Source organism: Trematomus bernacchii, unplaced genomic scaffold (assembly GCF_902827165.1).
Source record: "Trematomus bernacchii unplaced genomic scaffold, fTreBer1.1, whole genome shotgun sequence".
NCBI lineage: Eukaryota > Metazoa > Chordata > Actinopteri > Perciformes > Nototheniidae > Trematomus > Trematomus bernacchii.
This window is the reverse complement of record NW_022987705.1, coordinates 12,409,898-12,426,383: the sequence shown is the minus strand read 5'-3', so window position 1 is coordinate 12,426,383 and position 16,486 is coordinate 12,409,898. Positions and strand designations below refer to the sequence as shown.

The window sequence follows — 16,486 nt, the reverse complement described above, 5'->3', positions numbered from 1 at the left end:
TAATCTAATGAACCAATATCTTATCAAATACTTGCTAATGTGTGTACATTTCCTAAACAAACATTTGTACAATGGACAATGGAGCTAGGTTTAAAATGATTGCATTTTTAGGATGTTGGCATAAATCAGCTCAATAGATCAATCCTGCAAAACACTGTTCAAACTTTGGGATAATAGAAAGGAATAAAAACTGGAAAGTGTAGTGTATATAAGTGTTACTGATGAGTATTAGAAAAAAAAAAAAAGAAATACAAAATGGTCCTTTAACAATATACAATATGAAATTTGCAAGAAACAACATGTGGACACTGTAAAAAAAACTAATGTTTTGTTTAAATGTCCTCATTAGCCACATCCTAATGCTTACATGTATTGAATTTATAACAAAGTTAATTATAATAAAACCTACATTTCTAAATTTTTTAAAAGTTGTTTTTTGCCGGTATTGTCACGTCTTAGTGTTACTCTGTGGCCTGAGGAGGAACAACTACAGTTATGTACAGTACACCAAAATACTAAATTAAGGAAATACACATGCCAATATCAGTGTTCACAATAGGATTGCAATGATCATATTTATGTAACAGATTTATGTGTACTATAAAACTTTGGAACTATGGATGTATTTTTTGTAAATCATTTTTTCTTTGTCTACTAAGGATTGTTAAATGTATATATTTATTGTACAATTCAAAGACTACATACAGGATTGCTATAATTCTACTGAACTTTTACACAAAGGCATGTTTATGTCATGTCTGCTGTGTGGCTTGAAAACAGTCCCAACTGGACTCCTAATGCTACTTATCAACATTTAGAGTACAGGCACGTGTACTTCTTTGGGGTATTTAAAAGTGTGGAATGCTATTTAGAGAAAATACCACTTTCAACAGAGTGGTGTGGGGGCTGGGTGGTCAGATTGGCCACTTTGAAGCTTTTGATCATTTTACTTTCAGTTAATCAAATCAAATCAAATCAATGAGAGAGGGGATTCTCCATCAGTATTTTCACATAAATAGTGTCCCAATAAAGTCCCATTCCCACAAACTGAGAGACAGTGGATGCAGCAGTAAGGAAAGGGGTGACAAAGTTATCCCCTTGAAAGAAGTTTTAAAACTCTCTTGGGACTAGAAGGTATTTCCATTGTGACTCTGTCCCACTGGGGGTCCAGCTCACTCGACTGAGAGCTCAAACACTCTGGTACTTAGCTCAAGACTTTAAGAGGGATACCACAGCTCATACACTGAAGAATTTCCCAGATTGCTTTCTCTCTCACGAGAAGGGAAGTGTTTATATATGTTGTATATAGAAAATGGGTGACTATGATGAAGACACTGCATTCCTGGGACAGACTGGTCCTTTTTTCTGGACCACATTCTTCCTCCTCAACACAGTTTTTGTCTCAACTGGATTCAACGGACTTTACATGGTGTTTATCGGGGCAACTCCGAATCATCACTGCCTCATTCCAGAGTTTAACTTAACTGAAGAGTGGACAAATGCCATCATCCCTTTTACGTTAGTAAATGGCGAGGAGGTGAAGAGCCAGTGCAGTAGGTACAGTCTGGACGTGGTGAGAAATATGTCAGCTGAAGGACTTATTCCTGGAAGGGATGTGAATCTCACCGACTTGGCGCAGGAGGGATGTTTAGATGGATGGAACTACAGCAAAGACATCTACCAATCCAACATTGTCACAGAGGTCAGTATGAATGTGCTTGTGTGTGTTTACAGAGTGTCATTAATATGATATTTGAAGTTTTCTTTGCTTTGTTTTTGTGTTTGAAATATGTATTGTTTTTTTTACAGTGGGACCTCGTCTGTGATGATCAATGGAAAGTTCCCTTTGCATCCTCAACGCTCTTTGTGGGATACCTCTTTGGATCCCTGATCTCAGGCCATGTTTCTGACAGGTATTTCATCCTTATTTATCAGTAGCTTTCCCCTAACGTTTTTATTTCATTGTTCATGTAAAATTACACCATTTTGATCATTTACTTGGACTATTATATCTGAGGGCTTCTTATTATTTATGTACTGTAATGTTAGTGAGTGCTTGAAAAAATACAAAATTAACTATTAAGTTAAGTGAGGTTTTCACACTGTAATGAGTGTTGCTTTTTTTAAATGACAACAGCCCCATCTACTGTTCAGGTTGATCTCCTACAAAAGAGGATTTGCTGTCACTGAGATAGAAGTATCTTGGTCTAGAATAGCAGACATATATTTAATCAGTAGTAATGTACTAAATGAAATACTACAAGCCGACCTAGAGGGCAAATTTGTTTTATTATGATCGTAGATGTTGTTATATGTCAACAGACTGTCAAGTCTGCTGAACTTCATCATCTTAATGAAGAATTTGAAATAATTTCACCTCACAAGCACGTCCTTTGATTAAATTAAGAATTATGATTGAGTATTTGATGTTAGTCATGAGATTAGGGTTGTGTTCCTTTTGAGTGTGGAAAACCACAAGGCCCTGGAGACACAGCAGCACTCTGTTTAGCCTTTTTGCAGCTGTGAAAACTGACCCCCCCAATGGTTGTAAAAGAGGGGTGAGGGCCTCTAAGGTTTTTGAGCTTTTTGATCATTGCGTCACATTTAGTAATTTTAAAGACAAAAGTAAGATAAAGATTTTATTATAACTCCCTAATCCGTGTATCTACCGTCCAATTGTTTTTCTTTATTAAACACGTAAACGGAAGAGCGTCTGAGAGGCGTTTTTGCTTTTTACCTTACTAATGGCGCGTTTCCACCACACGGCCTCGCTCGGCCTCGCTCGGTATGGCTAGGCCTCGTTAGGCCTTGTTAGGACCAGCTCACTTTATGCTGCGTTTCCATTACAGTTTAGGAACTGGGGTAGTAACTATAGTAACGCAGTGTAGGCGGAGCCGTGACGTCATCTTCAATGAGAACCCCAGAAAAACAACACAGCCGTTAGCTGTTAGCACTCAAGCTCACAGCTCCTCATATCTGTTCAAAAACTAGACAAAAGTTAAACAAGTACAAACCACAGACTGTCTGTGTCATGGCGAATACAGTCGCTGGTTTATTTATGTCTGTATAGGCCGTTGTTGTGAGTGTGGACGGTCGGAGCATACACTGCGTTAGCTTAGCCGATCTCCATTAGACAACACGCATTTTAAAAGGTTTTTCGCCTGCCGTCTGTCTGCAGACTTGTCAAAGCATTAATTCATGGTTTTTACTAACCGGTATCAGTATGTTGTTACTTCTGCATCATTTTGAAACGTGTATTACAATTAAATCACGGTCAAATATGTTCATTTTGTTGTAGTTGTAGCCCCCTTGCCAGCGATTCTCTCTCTAGTTTAGCATACTCAGCCCGACTCAGCCTGGTTGTTCCTGGCCCTAGAACCACAATTTTATGGGGCCAGAAAAACTGTGAATAAGGACCCGCTAGCCGGTACTAGGCCAAGTGGAAACGCAACCAAAAACAGGCCGCTGACGTCACAGCTCTCTTAAACGGGGCTCCGCGCTGCAGTGGAAATGCACCATAAATGGTCTAATGGTCATTGGAGCGAGGGGCGGGGCGAAACTCACGGAAGTGATTTCAAAACAAAAGCACTCGTTTGCTAAAATCACGCTTTGAATCACTACAGTATCCTGCTGAAGGAACGGTGATTATTATAAACAAGGGGAATTTAGCGATCACAACGAAAACGGCCAAGACACATATTGAACCCAGAAAATGGATGTTATTAAGGGCTGTAAATATATTAAGCCTATGTCTAAAATGTACAACATTGTTAGGAGATTTAAACTATACAGCGATTCTGCACTGCGGTCAACACAGCCGCCTCTCGAGTTAGCTGCTCTTCATTATTCCTGCTATATTTGACGAGTGATACAAATATTTTTTTTCACAAGTTCTTAAGGAAACTGACACTCTTGGACTCGGTACTAGTTTGACTTCTACCAGAAATAAAATGAAGTACTTTTACTGTGTACTATTGTGAGTAATCCTCTGTCAAAGTACCCTCCATAATGCATGTTTTTCTGCTATCTTTGATGAATGATAAAAATATAATTTTACCATTAGTTCTTAATGAAATTGATACTGTTTGACTTTGTATTAGTTAGCCTACTACTAACAATACATTGAAGTACTTTTACTGTGTATTTTTTGAGAAATACTCTGTCAAAGTCTCCTGCTGAGAACAAAATCAAGCCACTTCTGCTAAGTTTGATGAGGGAATTCTTTTTTGTTGCCATTAGTTCTTCGTGAGATTGATCCTGTACTATGAAGTACTTACTGTGTACTTTTCCAGTACTCCTCTGTCAATGTCCCCTCCTGAGAACAAGAATGCATGTTTCTCTGCTATTTTGAATAAGCGTTAAAAAACCTTTCTTCATGAGACTTATATTGTTGGACAGAGTATTTTAAGAGGATATGGTGAACATGATATCAGCAATACTTCCAGTCAGTACTCCGGCAGCAGCATTTTACACCTTGGAAAGTCTTTAGAGTCTGGCCTGGATAGCTGGTCTATCCTTCAGACCCATGATCACAAAATGACCCCTCTAGAGTCTGAGTGCCAAGGACCTCATATTATGTATGTCATTAATGTTACATCACCCATTATAACAATTTGCTTTCCTTTTCTCTCTTCTCTTAACTGAATAGCCCTGTCTTTAAGTATAATACAATGTAAAGTCCTTTTCCTGCACCATTTTAAGGCTTCAAAACAGGCATTTTTACTGTGTGTTTTTGGAGAAATTACACAATAAATGGCCAAGAATTGTACTTTATAAACTCTGAATCTTGTGGTGCTTGAAGAAATACACTGGCTAAGCCGGCCAGGTTATATGCCTTTTTTGGAGCCCTTTTTTGCAATATTTATTCAAATGTCACTAGTTATTTAAACAAACCACTATCTGAGGATTATACAAGCAACCATAAAACACCCGTTAGAGAGCCATTGAAGCCCATGAATAATGTATCCTTCCACAAATCTTTTCAACTGCTTTATTAATAAAGTTGCCACATGTTTTCAAATTTAAAGGGGACCTATCATGCAAAATGCACCTTTGTACGTCTTTTATACATGAATATGTGTCCCCGGTGTGTCAGGGAACTCACCAAGAGTCAGAAAACACAACCCTCTCTATTTTCCTCCATATCCAAATCTCTAAAAACGGGGCTGCAACGGATCTGATACAGACTGATACAGATTTGAACACTTTACTGACGTCAGGACGGTGGCGCTACGGCTATTGGGCCAACTCCACCAATCAGGAGGAGACAGCCACGGCCATTGCCGTTCGAAAGTGCTGGAGACGCTGTAGTACATATGCTAGGCCTGTAGGTGGTGCTGTTCTCACAGAATCAGCCCTTGCAAAAACAGGGCTAAAAAAGTGCAAATTGAGCGAAGTGAGGCATGGCTAAAATGCATGATCTGTTTGGTATTTTGAAAAAAAAAAAGTATAAATATGCCTTATATAGGTATGGTCCTACACTATATTATTCAAATATAGCATGATAGGTCCACTTTAAGTTAAGGCACTATCTAGGTATTTTTTTTTAAAAGTGTTCAGAAAGACTGCATCAATGATATGCTATATATATATATATAATATCAATATTTTTATTAACTAAACAAAGTCAATTTAAATAGCGGGCAAAAATGGGTTAATTGCCATGGATGTGGTGTTTGATATAGTTTACGTTCAATTTCAACTACTGTATTTTAGGCAGAAAAACGTATATTGACTAAACCTTTTTTAATAATTTACTATAATTTAGAAAGGTTTTTGTGAGAAATCATTTCAAAAGTAAACTTTTTTTTCATTTCATATTTAAATTTGAAATGTTTGCACACAACATTATTAAAGGTAGGGTAGGTAAGTTTGAGAAACCGGCTCGAGATCGCTAGAATTTGAAAATACACAACCGGAGAAAATCTGCCACTTCCTTATAGAGCCCCTCCTCCAACACACACGAACGCGCACATGACCAATGAGGGCACGAGATAAGTTTGTGCCCCGATGGAAGGCTGACAGGCAGGTAGGCCATCCAGTTATTTTAGCCGGGCCGGCTAAAATGATTGGTCGTACTTTTTACAGTATTATGGCTTCCACAGATGACATTTTTTTATGGATTTTTTGTCAAAGCACTTAAGATATTCATTGCTATCGGGATGTTAAGAGCATTCCATGGAATATAACAAAAAGTGTATCTCGAGCCGGTTTCTCAAACTTACCTACCCTACCTTTAAAGGTGGGGTAGGTAAGTTTGAGAAACCAGCTCGAGATCGCTAGAATTTGAAAATACACAACCGGAGAAAATCTGCCACTTCCTTACAGAGCCCCTCCTCCAACACACACGAACGCGCACATGACCAATGAGGGCACGAGATAAGTTTGTGCACAGATGGAAGGCTGACAGGCAGGTAGGCCACCCAGTTATTTTAGCCGGGCCGGCTGAACTTTTTTTATGGATTTTTTGTCAAAGCACTTAAGATATTCATTGCTATCGGGATGTTAAGAGCATTCCATGGAATATAACAAAAAGTGTATCTCGAGCCGGTTTCTCAAACTTACCTACCCCACCTTTAAGTGCAGATTTGTAACTTGATATGTTTAAATTCACATTGCATTTTTCAACTGTGCAGGACACTGTTGCATGTGTCCACCAGGTTTAAGAGAAGGAAAGAAAATAACCAAGATAATGTGAACTTGAATAATGAATCATAATTTTCTAGCAAAATGTATTGACTGGCTACTACTGCCAACATACATCAGTTTTAAGTTTGTATCTACTTTTTGCTAGCACAGCTATTGCTAGGCTTTTGTTTAAAAAGCGGCAAAGCAATCACAAAGATATCACTATCATCATATTGTATAAATGCTTCTCTCTGTGAATCACTGTTAATGATATAACATTATTTTTCTTCCAGGTTTGGGAGGAAGAAGGTGGTTTTCATCTCTCTTGTGGCCCAGAGTGTGGCAGTCATGCTTCAGTCCTTCTCTCATTCATGGCAGATGTTCTGCGTCATGTTCCTCTTTGTCGGAGCCTCACAGATTTCCCTCTATATTTCTGCGTTTGTGCTAGGTAAGAATCGTAAAATGATCCTCCTCCTATGTTTGATCTTTTATGTAGAAATGATTGTGCCTTGTGCATGAAAGGTGGGGTAGGTCATTTTGGAGAAACCAGCTCGAGTGCGCTAGAATTTGAAAATACACAGCCGGAAGAAATCTGCTACTTCCTTACAGAGCCCCTCCTCCAACACACACGAGCGTGCACATGACCAATGAGGGCACGAGATAAGTTTGTGCACAGATGGAAGGCTGACAGGCAGGTAGGCTATCCAGTTATTTTAGCCGGGCCGGCTAAAATGATTGGTCGTGCTTTTTACAGTACTACGGCTTCCACAGATGACATTTTTTTATGGATTTTTTGTCAAAGCACTTAAGATATTCATTGCTATCGGGATGTTAAGAGCATTCCATGGAATATAACAAAAAGTGTATCTCGAGCCGGTTTCTCAAACTTACCTTTAACCAGAGGTGGGAGTAAGTCCTACATGTGCAAGTCATGAGCAAGTCTCAAGTCTTGACCTACAAGTATCAAGCAAGTCCCAAGTCACTGTGGTGAGAGTCAAGCAAGTCAAGTCAAGTCATTGCTCAGGTCAAGCAAGTCAAGTCAAGTCATACGAAATTCTGATGAATAAGCCCAGTTTCCGCATTTAAATCAGTTAAAAGACAGTGGTTATAAAAATGGATTCAACCCACACTATGATCTTCATTACATACACAGTTAATCATTTGAAATCTAATTTAGAACGATGACAATCATATTAGATTCATATTAACCCCAGAACTGCAGACAATATAGCTAGGACTCAATCAAAAAGTCTGTTCAAAAAGGCAGAATTCCAGGTAAGAAAATCATATATGGCATTTGCCATTACACATATTTAATTTAAATGTCTGTTAACACTAGAACCCAACAGCGTCAGCACCTACATAGATATAATTTTCAAATCATTGAATTTGTTCCTCTTCATAATTTCCTTATAAACTAAGTAGGACGATTTAAAACTCACTTAATTGGGTTAATTTAGAAATTGCTTCAGTTTATCATCATAACAGATCAAAAAGTTCAGATTCATTTTACAATAAATCAAGGAATGATGCACTTCTACAAACAAAAACAACATAATTAAAACATTTAAACAAACTACTAAAAGTAGATGAACTACATGATTCAACAGTTTACAGTAACTTCTGATAATAACACAGGGGAAATAAACGAGGCATCTCTTTTCCTCTCTCTCTCTCTCTCCCTCTCCTGATAGCCCGTCAGTATCGGGGTTAGTCAAAATGAATCCCTTGGAGGTTCTAGTGTTCATTTACCGTTTTGTCTTCTCTTTGTAATGCTTAATCGATTTGAAACCAAGTCTAACGTAGCTTAAACTTAACGTTAGCTTTCTAGCTAACACAACACATTCACGCACCTTTCTCTGTGGGTTTTTTTGTAGTGACGAATGAAGTCGGATGTTGTGGTGGTCCTGTCACTGATCTTTATGCTGCAGACCCTGCATACCGCTGTTCTCTTCTTATTAGCGTCATCGACAACATAATCCTTGAATCCAAACTTCACTATTTTTGGAGTAACGCTAGCCGCTGCCATGTTAACTGACGCTCCTGCCGTCTAGTGGGTTGCCAAGTCAAAGTCAAGTCAAGTCTTTTATCAATGTTAGTCAAGCAAGTCTCAAGTCAAAAAATATGCGACTCGAGTCTGACTCGAGTCAAGTCATGTGACTCGAGTCCCCACCTCTGCCTTTAACCATTTATAAAGAAGGTAAGAATCGTAAAATGATCCTCCTTCTATGTTTGATCTTTTATGTAGAAATGATTGTGCCTTGTGCATGAATAGATCATTAAGTGTCTCTTTTTATTCGCTCAACAACTTTGATTTTATCTCGGGCAGGAACGGAGGTTTTGAGTAAAACAATGCGAATACTCTTCACAACTCTCGGAGCCTTCCTCTTCTATTGCATTGGGTACATGACACTACCCTGGATTGCATACGGCATCAGAGAATGGAGGACTCTTCTGGCAGTTCTGTCCTCAACTGCTGTTGTCTACATCCCTCTGTGGTGGTACGTCACTCATAGTTCTCATTTATAAAGTCATATACTGACAATCTGCCAATAGTCAAACTCCTGGTTTAACAACATGATGTGATAATTCAAATATATATTTAGAAAAGTAATGTTGAATCTGTATCGATTGTGCAGGTTCATCCCAGAGTCTCCTCGATGGCTGATCACCCAGGGAAGAGTGGAGGAGGCGGAGGCCATAGTGAGAGAGGCTGCACGGAAAAATAAGATTGAAGCCCCAGCTGTAATCTTTAAAGAATCTGAGGTACAGTTCACATATTGTCTGTAAAAAATACGACTGAATGTTTGTGACATGTTTAATGATAATGTCCGTTTGCCCCCAACATTTGTCTTTTTACACATGGAGACAGTAAATAAAGTGTGGTCACATGTGTTCCTCTGCCACTTTATAAATGCTAGCTGTTGTTATGTCTGCTTCTGCCTAGCCTAAGCTGTTTCAAAATGACAAAAAATTAGTGACATCCCTCTGTCAAGTTACTAATACGTTATTCATTGATTTCTTGACCCTGGCACCTTAGTTAGTAATGATTAAAATAAAAACAACAGTTATCACTAAAACAATGTTGGATAGGTAATCCCATACCCTGAAAGAATAAAAATAATTTAAATGGACTATTAACATGTTTAATATAGTCTTTGTTCAAGTCAGTATAATGTAATGTAACCACATTAACTCTCTCGTTGCAATTCTTTCCGTCACAGGCATCGGCACAATTTAAGAAATACACCATGCTTGACATCCTAAAATCCAAGAAAATCAGATGCATAACTTTGATGTGTCTCATTCTGTGGTAAGTGTTAGTTGTTTTGAATCATTCTTCAATTACATAACGGTAAAACAATTACTACTGCTATCTAATTATGGGAATATGCATGTAGTGTGTTAAAAAGTCAAAGTGACATAAAATGTACAATCTAACCCTGCATGTTATGTGTTTTCTGATCATTTGTTTTTTTCAGGATGGCAATAAACATCGGGTATTTCGGATTGTCCCTGAACACCTCCAACCTGAGCGGCAACCCCTTCATGAACTGTTTTTTATCAGCTACGACTGAAGTCCCTGCATATGTCGTTTCAACTGTGCTTCTAAAGAAGTGTCCGAGAAGAGCACTTCTGTCGTCGTTCCTCGTCATCGGAGGAGGAGTTCTTCTTCTCATCCAGTTCATCCCTGAAGGTAAGATTTCAGACTAACAACCAAGCTAACACACACACACACACACACACACACACACACACACACACACACACACACACACACACACACACACACACACACACACACACACACACACACACACACACACACACACACGATTTATCACACATTAGAATTGCCTGTCTGTCAGCATAAAATCTAAGATAAGATAGAACTGAATTTATCTCTGTAAGGAAATTGTGCTGCAACAGCTGTAGTGCAAAGTAGGAAGGGGTACACATATTTAATAGTTTTTTTCACCTAAATTACATACATATGTGTTCATTTGCTCATTATTCCCTGGAAAGCTCTGCTGCATACCATATTACTGTAATTGAGTAGAATTTGCTTGTGGACCTTAGAGCATTTAAAAAAGTAAAACTTCAACAACTTCTCTTTTCAGACATAGTGTCTTCGTTACTCTGGGTAAACAGCAACACACTATGTATAGGTTTTTCTTTTTTTAAATTGTGGTATGTTGACTATCCAGAGTACGAGAAACACATGTCCCTGTTGATCTATTAAAAATGTACAAAAACAAAAGGAGAACAAATTATAAATATAGAGTAATACATACATAGATTGCTGTATGAAATCATTTGTACTTTGGGTGAGTTGACTCTAATAGAAGCTGCTTGTTGGGTGGCGCATTATGTGTTTAGAGCATTCTCCCACCTCTTAAGCTAAATCAACAATTTAAACCCCTGTTGGATTAGCTTGAAACTGCATCATCACAAAGTTAAACCAGGATTGTTCTTCTTCTGAGCCCATAAAACTTATATTTTTAAATACTTCAAAAGATTCGAACAGGACTGCAATGCTACAAAAATGTTATAATTTTATTGAAATCTACATCACTGCGACCTTTGTTCAGTCATAAATGTCATCGTTTCCTAAGAGGAGATCATGTTCAACGTGCAACACAGGGTATAGGTTTATATAAGAGGGGGCTGGTTGTGCAAGATTATGTCATGAACCAGGGGCATTTCCTGGACCTGGAAACATTCGGGGCTTAGCCCACAGTGGCAGCGCCAGAGATTTTCTTTTGGGGGTGCTGTGGGGTAGCTTGACATTTCATAGAGTGTGCTCAAACATGTAGGGTTTCCCATTAAGGTACCGGGCGCTACAGTGGAATGTTCTACTGCAACACTCCCCACACGCACATACACAGTACACCCTCGATAATCAGCTCACGGCATATAGGTGTAAGCAGGGGTAAAGTGCTTTTTTTTACAAGTGGGGGGTGGACCTAACATCCTCTAGGGGGGTCCGGGGGCATGCTCCCCCGGGAAGATTTGTTTTTTAATATTGAAGTATTGAAACAGAACTGTAAACAGATTTTCTTTTTCTTTATGGATATTTTACAAATCACTCCCTTTTTAAACTCTATTCTTGTTTTACTGTCATATAGTATTTCATAACTGTTTTTCATTTATTCTCTCTCTATTTACACTTCTTGCATGCTAGATGATGAAGATGCATCACTTTTTAAGCCTCCGTCTCTTTTTAAGCCTCCGATTTGCTTTCTACAAAACTTGTTGCCAACACTGTGAAGTCCTTGCATTTCCTGAGGCCAAGTTGAAGGATCAAATACTAAGAAATGATCACATGACTTGAAGTCATATCTGATTTCAGATGTGGGAAGTTACTAAGTACACTTATTCAAGTACTGTACTTAAGTACAATTTTGAGATATTTCTACTTTACTTGACTTTGATGCTACTTTGTACTTCTACTCCACTACAGTTCAGAGGTAAATGGTGTACTTTTACTCCACTACATGTATTTAATACCTTTAGTTACTTTACAGATTTGGATTAATGATGTGAAATATAATCAAGACGGAGTAAATTCACAAGCTACCCTGCAGTATACAAAGTCATTCAATTATAAAACATATCATACAGTATATATTATTCTGAAATGGACCAATCTGCACAATGAAAACTTTTACTTTTGGTACTTTAACTATATTTTGATAATACTTTTCTAATTTTACTTGAGTAACATTTTGAATGCAGGACTTTTACTGTAACAGAGTATTCCTACACAAGATCTGACCACTTCCACCTCTGTCTGATTTCAAACTCTTCCATTAACACCCTGAGTAAGTTTGCAACTGTGTGTTTCACTCATAGACTGTATAAATGTTTCACTCCACTTTGGTGTAAATAAAACTGCAGCAGCTTGACCACAGAGCGTGAACGTTGTGATCAGCTGATTTTGCGCAGTTCTCCAGTGTGTGCGCGCGGCACAGAAAGTGCACAGGTGAGTCTACGGGTGTTTCTCAATCGCGAGTAAAGCTGCTTCAGAGCCACTATTTCAAGCATACTACGTCATCGAGTGCCGCCGAAGTACTGTTCCAATCTCCAGCATACTTGGAAATCTACCGAGCCCGGCGTACTCCGTTTGGAGAAATATCGAGGCTACACATGAGTAGACTCCGCGGTCTTAAAATCCCCACAATGCTTTGCGCACGGACCAATTTCCCCAAATCTGTGGCGGAAGATGTAAGGCGGGGCCTCTCATATGACGCACACCTGCACACTTGCTAGCGTGTTCCACTCTTCGTTTTCCGAATGCCAGGAAGTATTCTTGACTCGCTTCTGAAGCAAGATGCTCGGCAGACATGTGCTACCAAGCAAGCGTACTCGCGATTGAGAAACACCCTCCCACTGCAGCGAGTTGGCGGAGTTTTGGCACAATTCTGTTGTTCAAACCGACGTTAACCCTGTCTGTGCACACGGTGAACAACTCTGTCGTCCAGTGATAGCCTCTGCCTCCTGTAAAGCTTCACAGGTCCGTCGGTTATGTCCTGCGCGGCTCGGCCAGCACCCAGTTCAATCAGTCATAGAAAGTCCGAAGATTTTTTGCAGGGAGCGAAACGGCAACGTAGCTGCTTAATATCTTTGTTTTTTTTTACATGTCTAGTAGTTTACTCCATTAAGTGTTGACAAAAAACACGGGTAGACGAAATATGTGTTTTGTTTTGATGTTTTGAGGTACGCAAAGGCGCGTAGTGACTCAAGTGACGCTATGCAATTCAGATGTTTGCCGCGCATGCGTACCAGTTATGTGGCTACAGAAAAAACATTCGGGGCGGCGACGCCACTGTCATGAACTAAAATGTGCAGTTTGCAGTTTTATCACATGTTAATTATTCTCTAAGCACCTAGAATAGTGGACTCTGGATTAATACATAAGCCACATCTGGAGAAAGTTGCTGTGTTACTGATGTTCCCTTGAAACAAGCAAAGAAACATCTGAAATGTACTTTCTGTCATGTTTTTAATATTCATTAGTTTAGTATTTTAGTGCTTAGAGTGTGCTACAGTGCAGTAAAGAATGATTATATCATGTTTGTGTTTCACCAGATAAAGTGAAGCTACATATTAAACAGACCCAGTTTCCTAAAGGCTTAGCAAATAGACCCTTGCACAATCACCAAACTGACCTCAAAATTATTTAGCAATCAACTTTATTGCTTTCGAGGAATAAGGGAGAGTAAAATGCACACTTGTGTGTGTTCTACACTATAATGGCCTGTATCATTTACTTGTTGTGGCAAGATGTTCAAGAAGCCAGACTCTGGATAATGTCATCCTCTGGTAATGGGTTCAAGAACGTTCAAATAAAGAATCGGTGCTGATAAGATACCAGAAAAGACAGTATTCAGGCCCTTTATTGTCCCTCTTTCCCAGAAGGGACAATAAACATCTGAACTGAGGTCAAATCGCACAGTGTTTGGCTAGTTATTCCCAACTGAGATCATTTATATTTCTTTAATGCATAAGACTTCTGTTCGCTCCGCTTGGGAGAAACTTGATGATTTCATATGACCCCTTTTTTAACATGTCATGTATTTAAAAAATATAGAAATTAGAAAATTCATTCATAACTCACTTCCAACATCCTCTCTTTCTCCTCCTCAGATCTTCAATATGTTGCTCTGGCACTGGAAATGACTGGAAAGTTTGGCTTCACCATGGCCTTCAGCGTCGTCTATATTTACACCGCTGAGGTTTACCCTACGGTACTCAGGAACGTGGGCATGGGGATGTGCTCCTCTGCGGCACGCATTGGCAGCATCACAGCTCCTTATGTCATATATTTAGGTGAGAAGATGAGTATATTATCTCACAATGTATATAAGACATCACTGCATTGACATTCTTTATGAGTCCAAAAGAACATCTGCTTTGGATAGCATCAGCGACATGTACACATTTATTGAAGTTTTATTTATATTCAAGTAAAATGGTGTCTTTTTATAATGAAGAATTTTGCTCCTTTTTTATTTTCAGGTAGTTATAATAAGGCTCTTCCTTATATCCTCATGGGAAGTCTCACAATTGCCTCATCTGTTGTGAACCTTTTCCTTCCGGAGACCCTCAACAGAGATCTTCCAGAAACAGTGGAGCAGATGCAGGAATGTCAGGGGTAAGTTCATTCCACTTAAAATCCTGTGTTTTTCATGTAACTATTACATATTTATTTTTGAATCAACTTTATTATTATTATTTGTATTATTATTTTTTTTTTTTTTATAGCAGGCTATATGGTTTTCTTAAAAAATGTACATTTGGTTTTAAGATGTTTTTTGTATATATTGTAATACCCTGTATGTGTGGTAGCTGTGTTGCTTAACTGCTTTTCTTGGTCTTTCTTTTGATTGCAGGTTGTGTAATGGGCTGAAAAAGAGGAAATATTTAGAAGATGAGGGAAGGAAGAACCTGCCCATACAACGTGAGGTCAGACAGGATCTGCAGGCTCCGTAGATGTTCTCAATGACCTAATTTCCCTTAAAGAAATAAAGAAACAGAAAGTGACAGAAATACATTTATCATGCATGACAGTAATAATCGGAAATCTGACAGATCCAAAAGTCCACTGGCAAGAGTTTTTTTTATCTTGTTTTCTTTCTCTTTTTTTTAAACAGTTTTTTTTTGTACTCAGTTGATGCTTGCTAATTAGAAAAAAATGTTTTGGCAAAATTCCAAAAGAAAAGTTTAGGTTCTAAAATGTATGTATGAAATTGAAGTACATGTTTGATTGGTATGTGAGTCTGTGTTACACAATACTTGAGATTAAAATATAAACATTTGAAACCACCATGCCATTATCAGTTGTTTTTTATTTAAACATAAATAATGATCTTAAATGTTTGTTTCTCAATGTGTTAACGTTGTTGCTTTCAGTGAAAAAGTGATACATAATAAAAGGCAGCTAGAAACAGCAAGCCTCGCTCTGTCCAAAGGGAACAAAATACAACCTCTGCAGCTCAAAAATCAACATGTATTACCAAACTTATTTATCAATTATAATACAATTTACCTTTACTGTATGTAAGCTGGGACAAGTATCCAAATATATCAAGACGTTATATGTCCGAGTCTACCATGCACTGACAACAATAGTAGAGCATTGATTCCCATCAGGAAGGTGTTCTGAATACTTTGGAAAAGGAAACATTTCATACCTTTAGGAGTTGACATGCAAACTAACACTGATCTTTATGGTTGTGCCATTAAATAATGTCTTATTCGGCAGTGACTTTAAACTGTGACTGCTAAACTAAATGCATTATTCCAAAAAGCGGTTTTGAGTGTGATCTGAAGGCATCTTTAAACATTCGGATGAATCTCAAGCATTTTTATGTTGTAGGCTATACTCTATATTAAGAAGTAAATCAAAATGACTAAATAAACTCACTGGCCCTCGTAAGTTTATTGTTGACCACGAATGCGTAATTTAGAACTACTTTATCTCTAAACCAAAATCATAATCATTGGAAATAAAACGTTTGGTTTGGTTATTGTTTAACTTCTGCTTGGCAATGATTAACTCCCCTGTCAAGGATTCTTTTCATAACATTTTTATATATTACTCAAATGTTCTTATTACTTGAGTTTGATAGATTACATCCAAATTAAACTAACTTATATTTGAAATGATTTTGTAGCAAAACAAATTTAGAAACCCTACGATGTAGAACCTTTTACTTATTTCAACCATTTATCCATTAATGTTATGCATTATTGTTTATAAAAGGCATTGTGTTTATACAAGTGGAAGAAGTTCACATAGTTTCAGAAACTTTGGTTATTATGTCTATGCCACGACGTGTGATATGGTGAAATA

At 38.1% G+C, this 16,486-nt stretch overlaps 1 protein-coding gene across 1 annotated transcript; it reads left to right on the top strand.

The window, feature by feature from the left end:
• On the top strand, positions 1-15,456 carry LOC117490377 (solute carrier family 22 member 4-like). The gene is made up of 10 exons (XM_034140096.1): positions 1-1,702; positions 1,810-1,913; positions 6,921-7,075; positions 8,957-9,128; positions 9,267-9,393; positions 9,852-9,940; positions 10,110-10,324; positions 14,278-14,460; positions 14,650-14,785; positions 15,024-15,456. The coding sequence occupies exons 1-10, from the start codon at positions 1,313-1,315 to the stop codon at positions 15,121-15,123; spliced, it is 1,671 nt and encodes a 556-aa protein (XP_033995987.1). The 5' UTR covers positions 1-1,312; the 3' UTR covers positions 15,124-15,456.
• Positions 15,457-16,486: the final 1,030 nt, after the last annotated feature.

Coding starts and splice junctions, on each gene's coding strand:
- LOC117490377 (XM_034140096.1), top strand. CDS start 1,313: ATGGGTGACTATGATGAAGACACTGCATTCCTGGGACAGACTGGTCCT. Junction 7,076..8,956: donor TATTTCTGCGTTTGTGCTAG/GTAAGAATCGTA, acceptor TATCTCGGGCAG/GAACGGAGGTTTTGAGTAAA. Junction 9,394..9,851: donor TAATCTTTAAAGAATCTGAG/GTACAGTTCACA, acceptor TTTCCGTCACAG/GCATCGGCACAATTTAAGAA.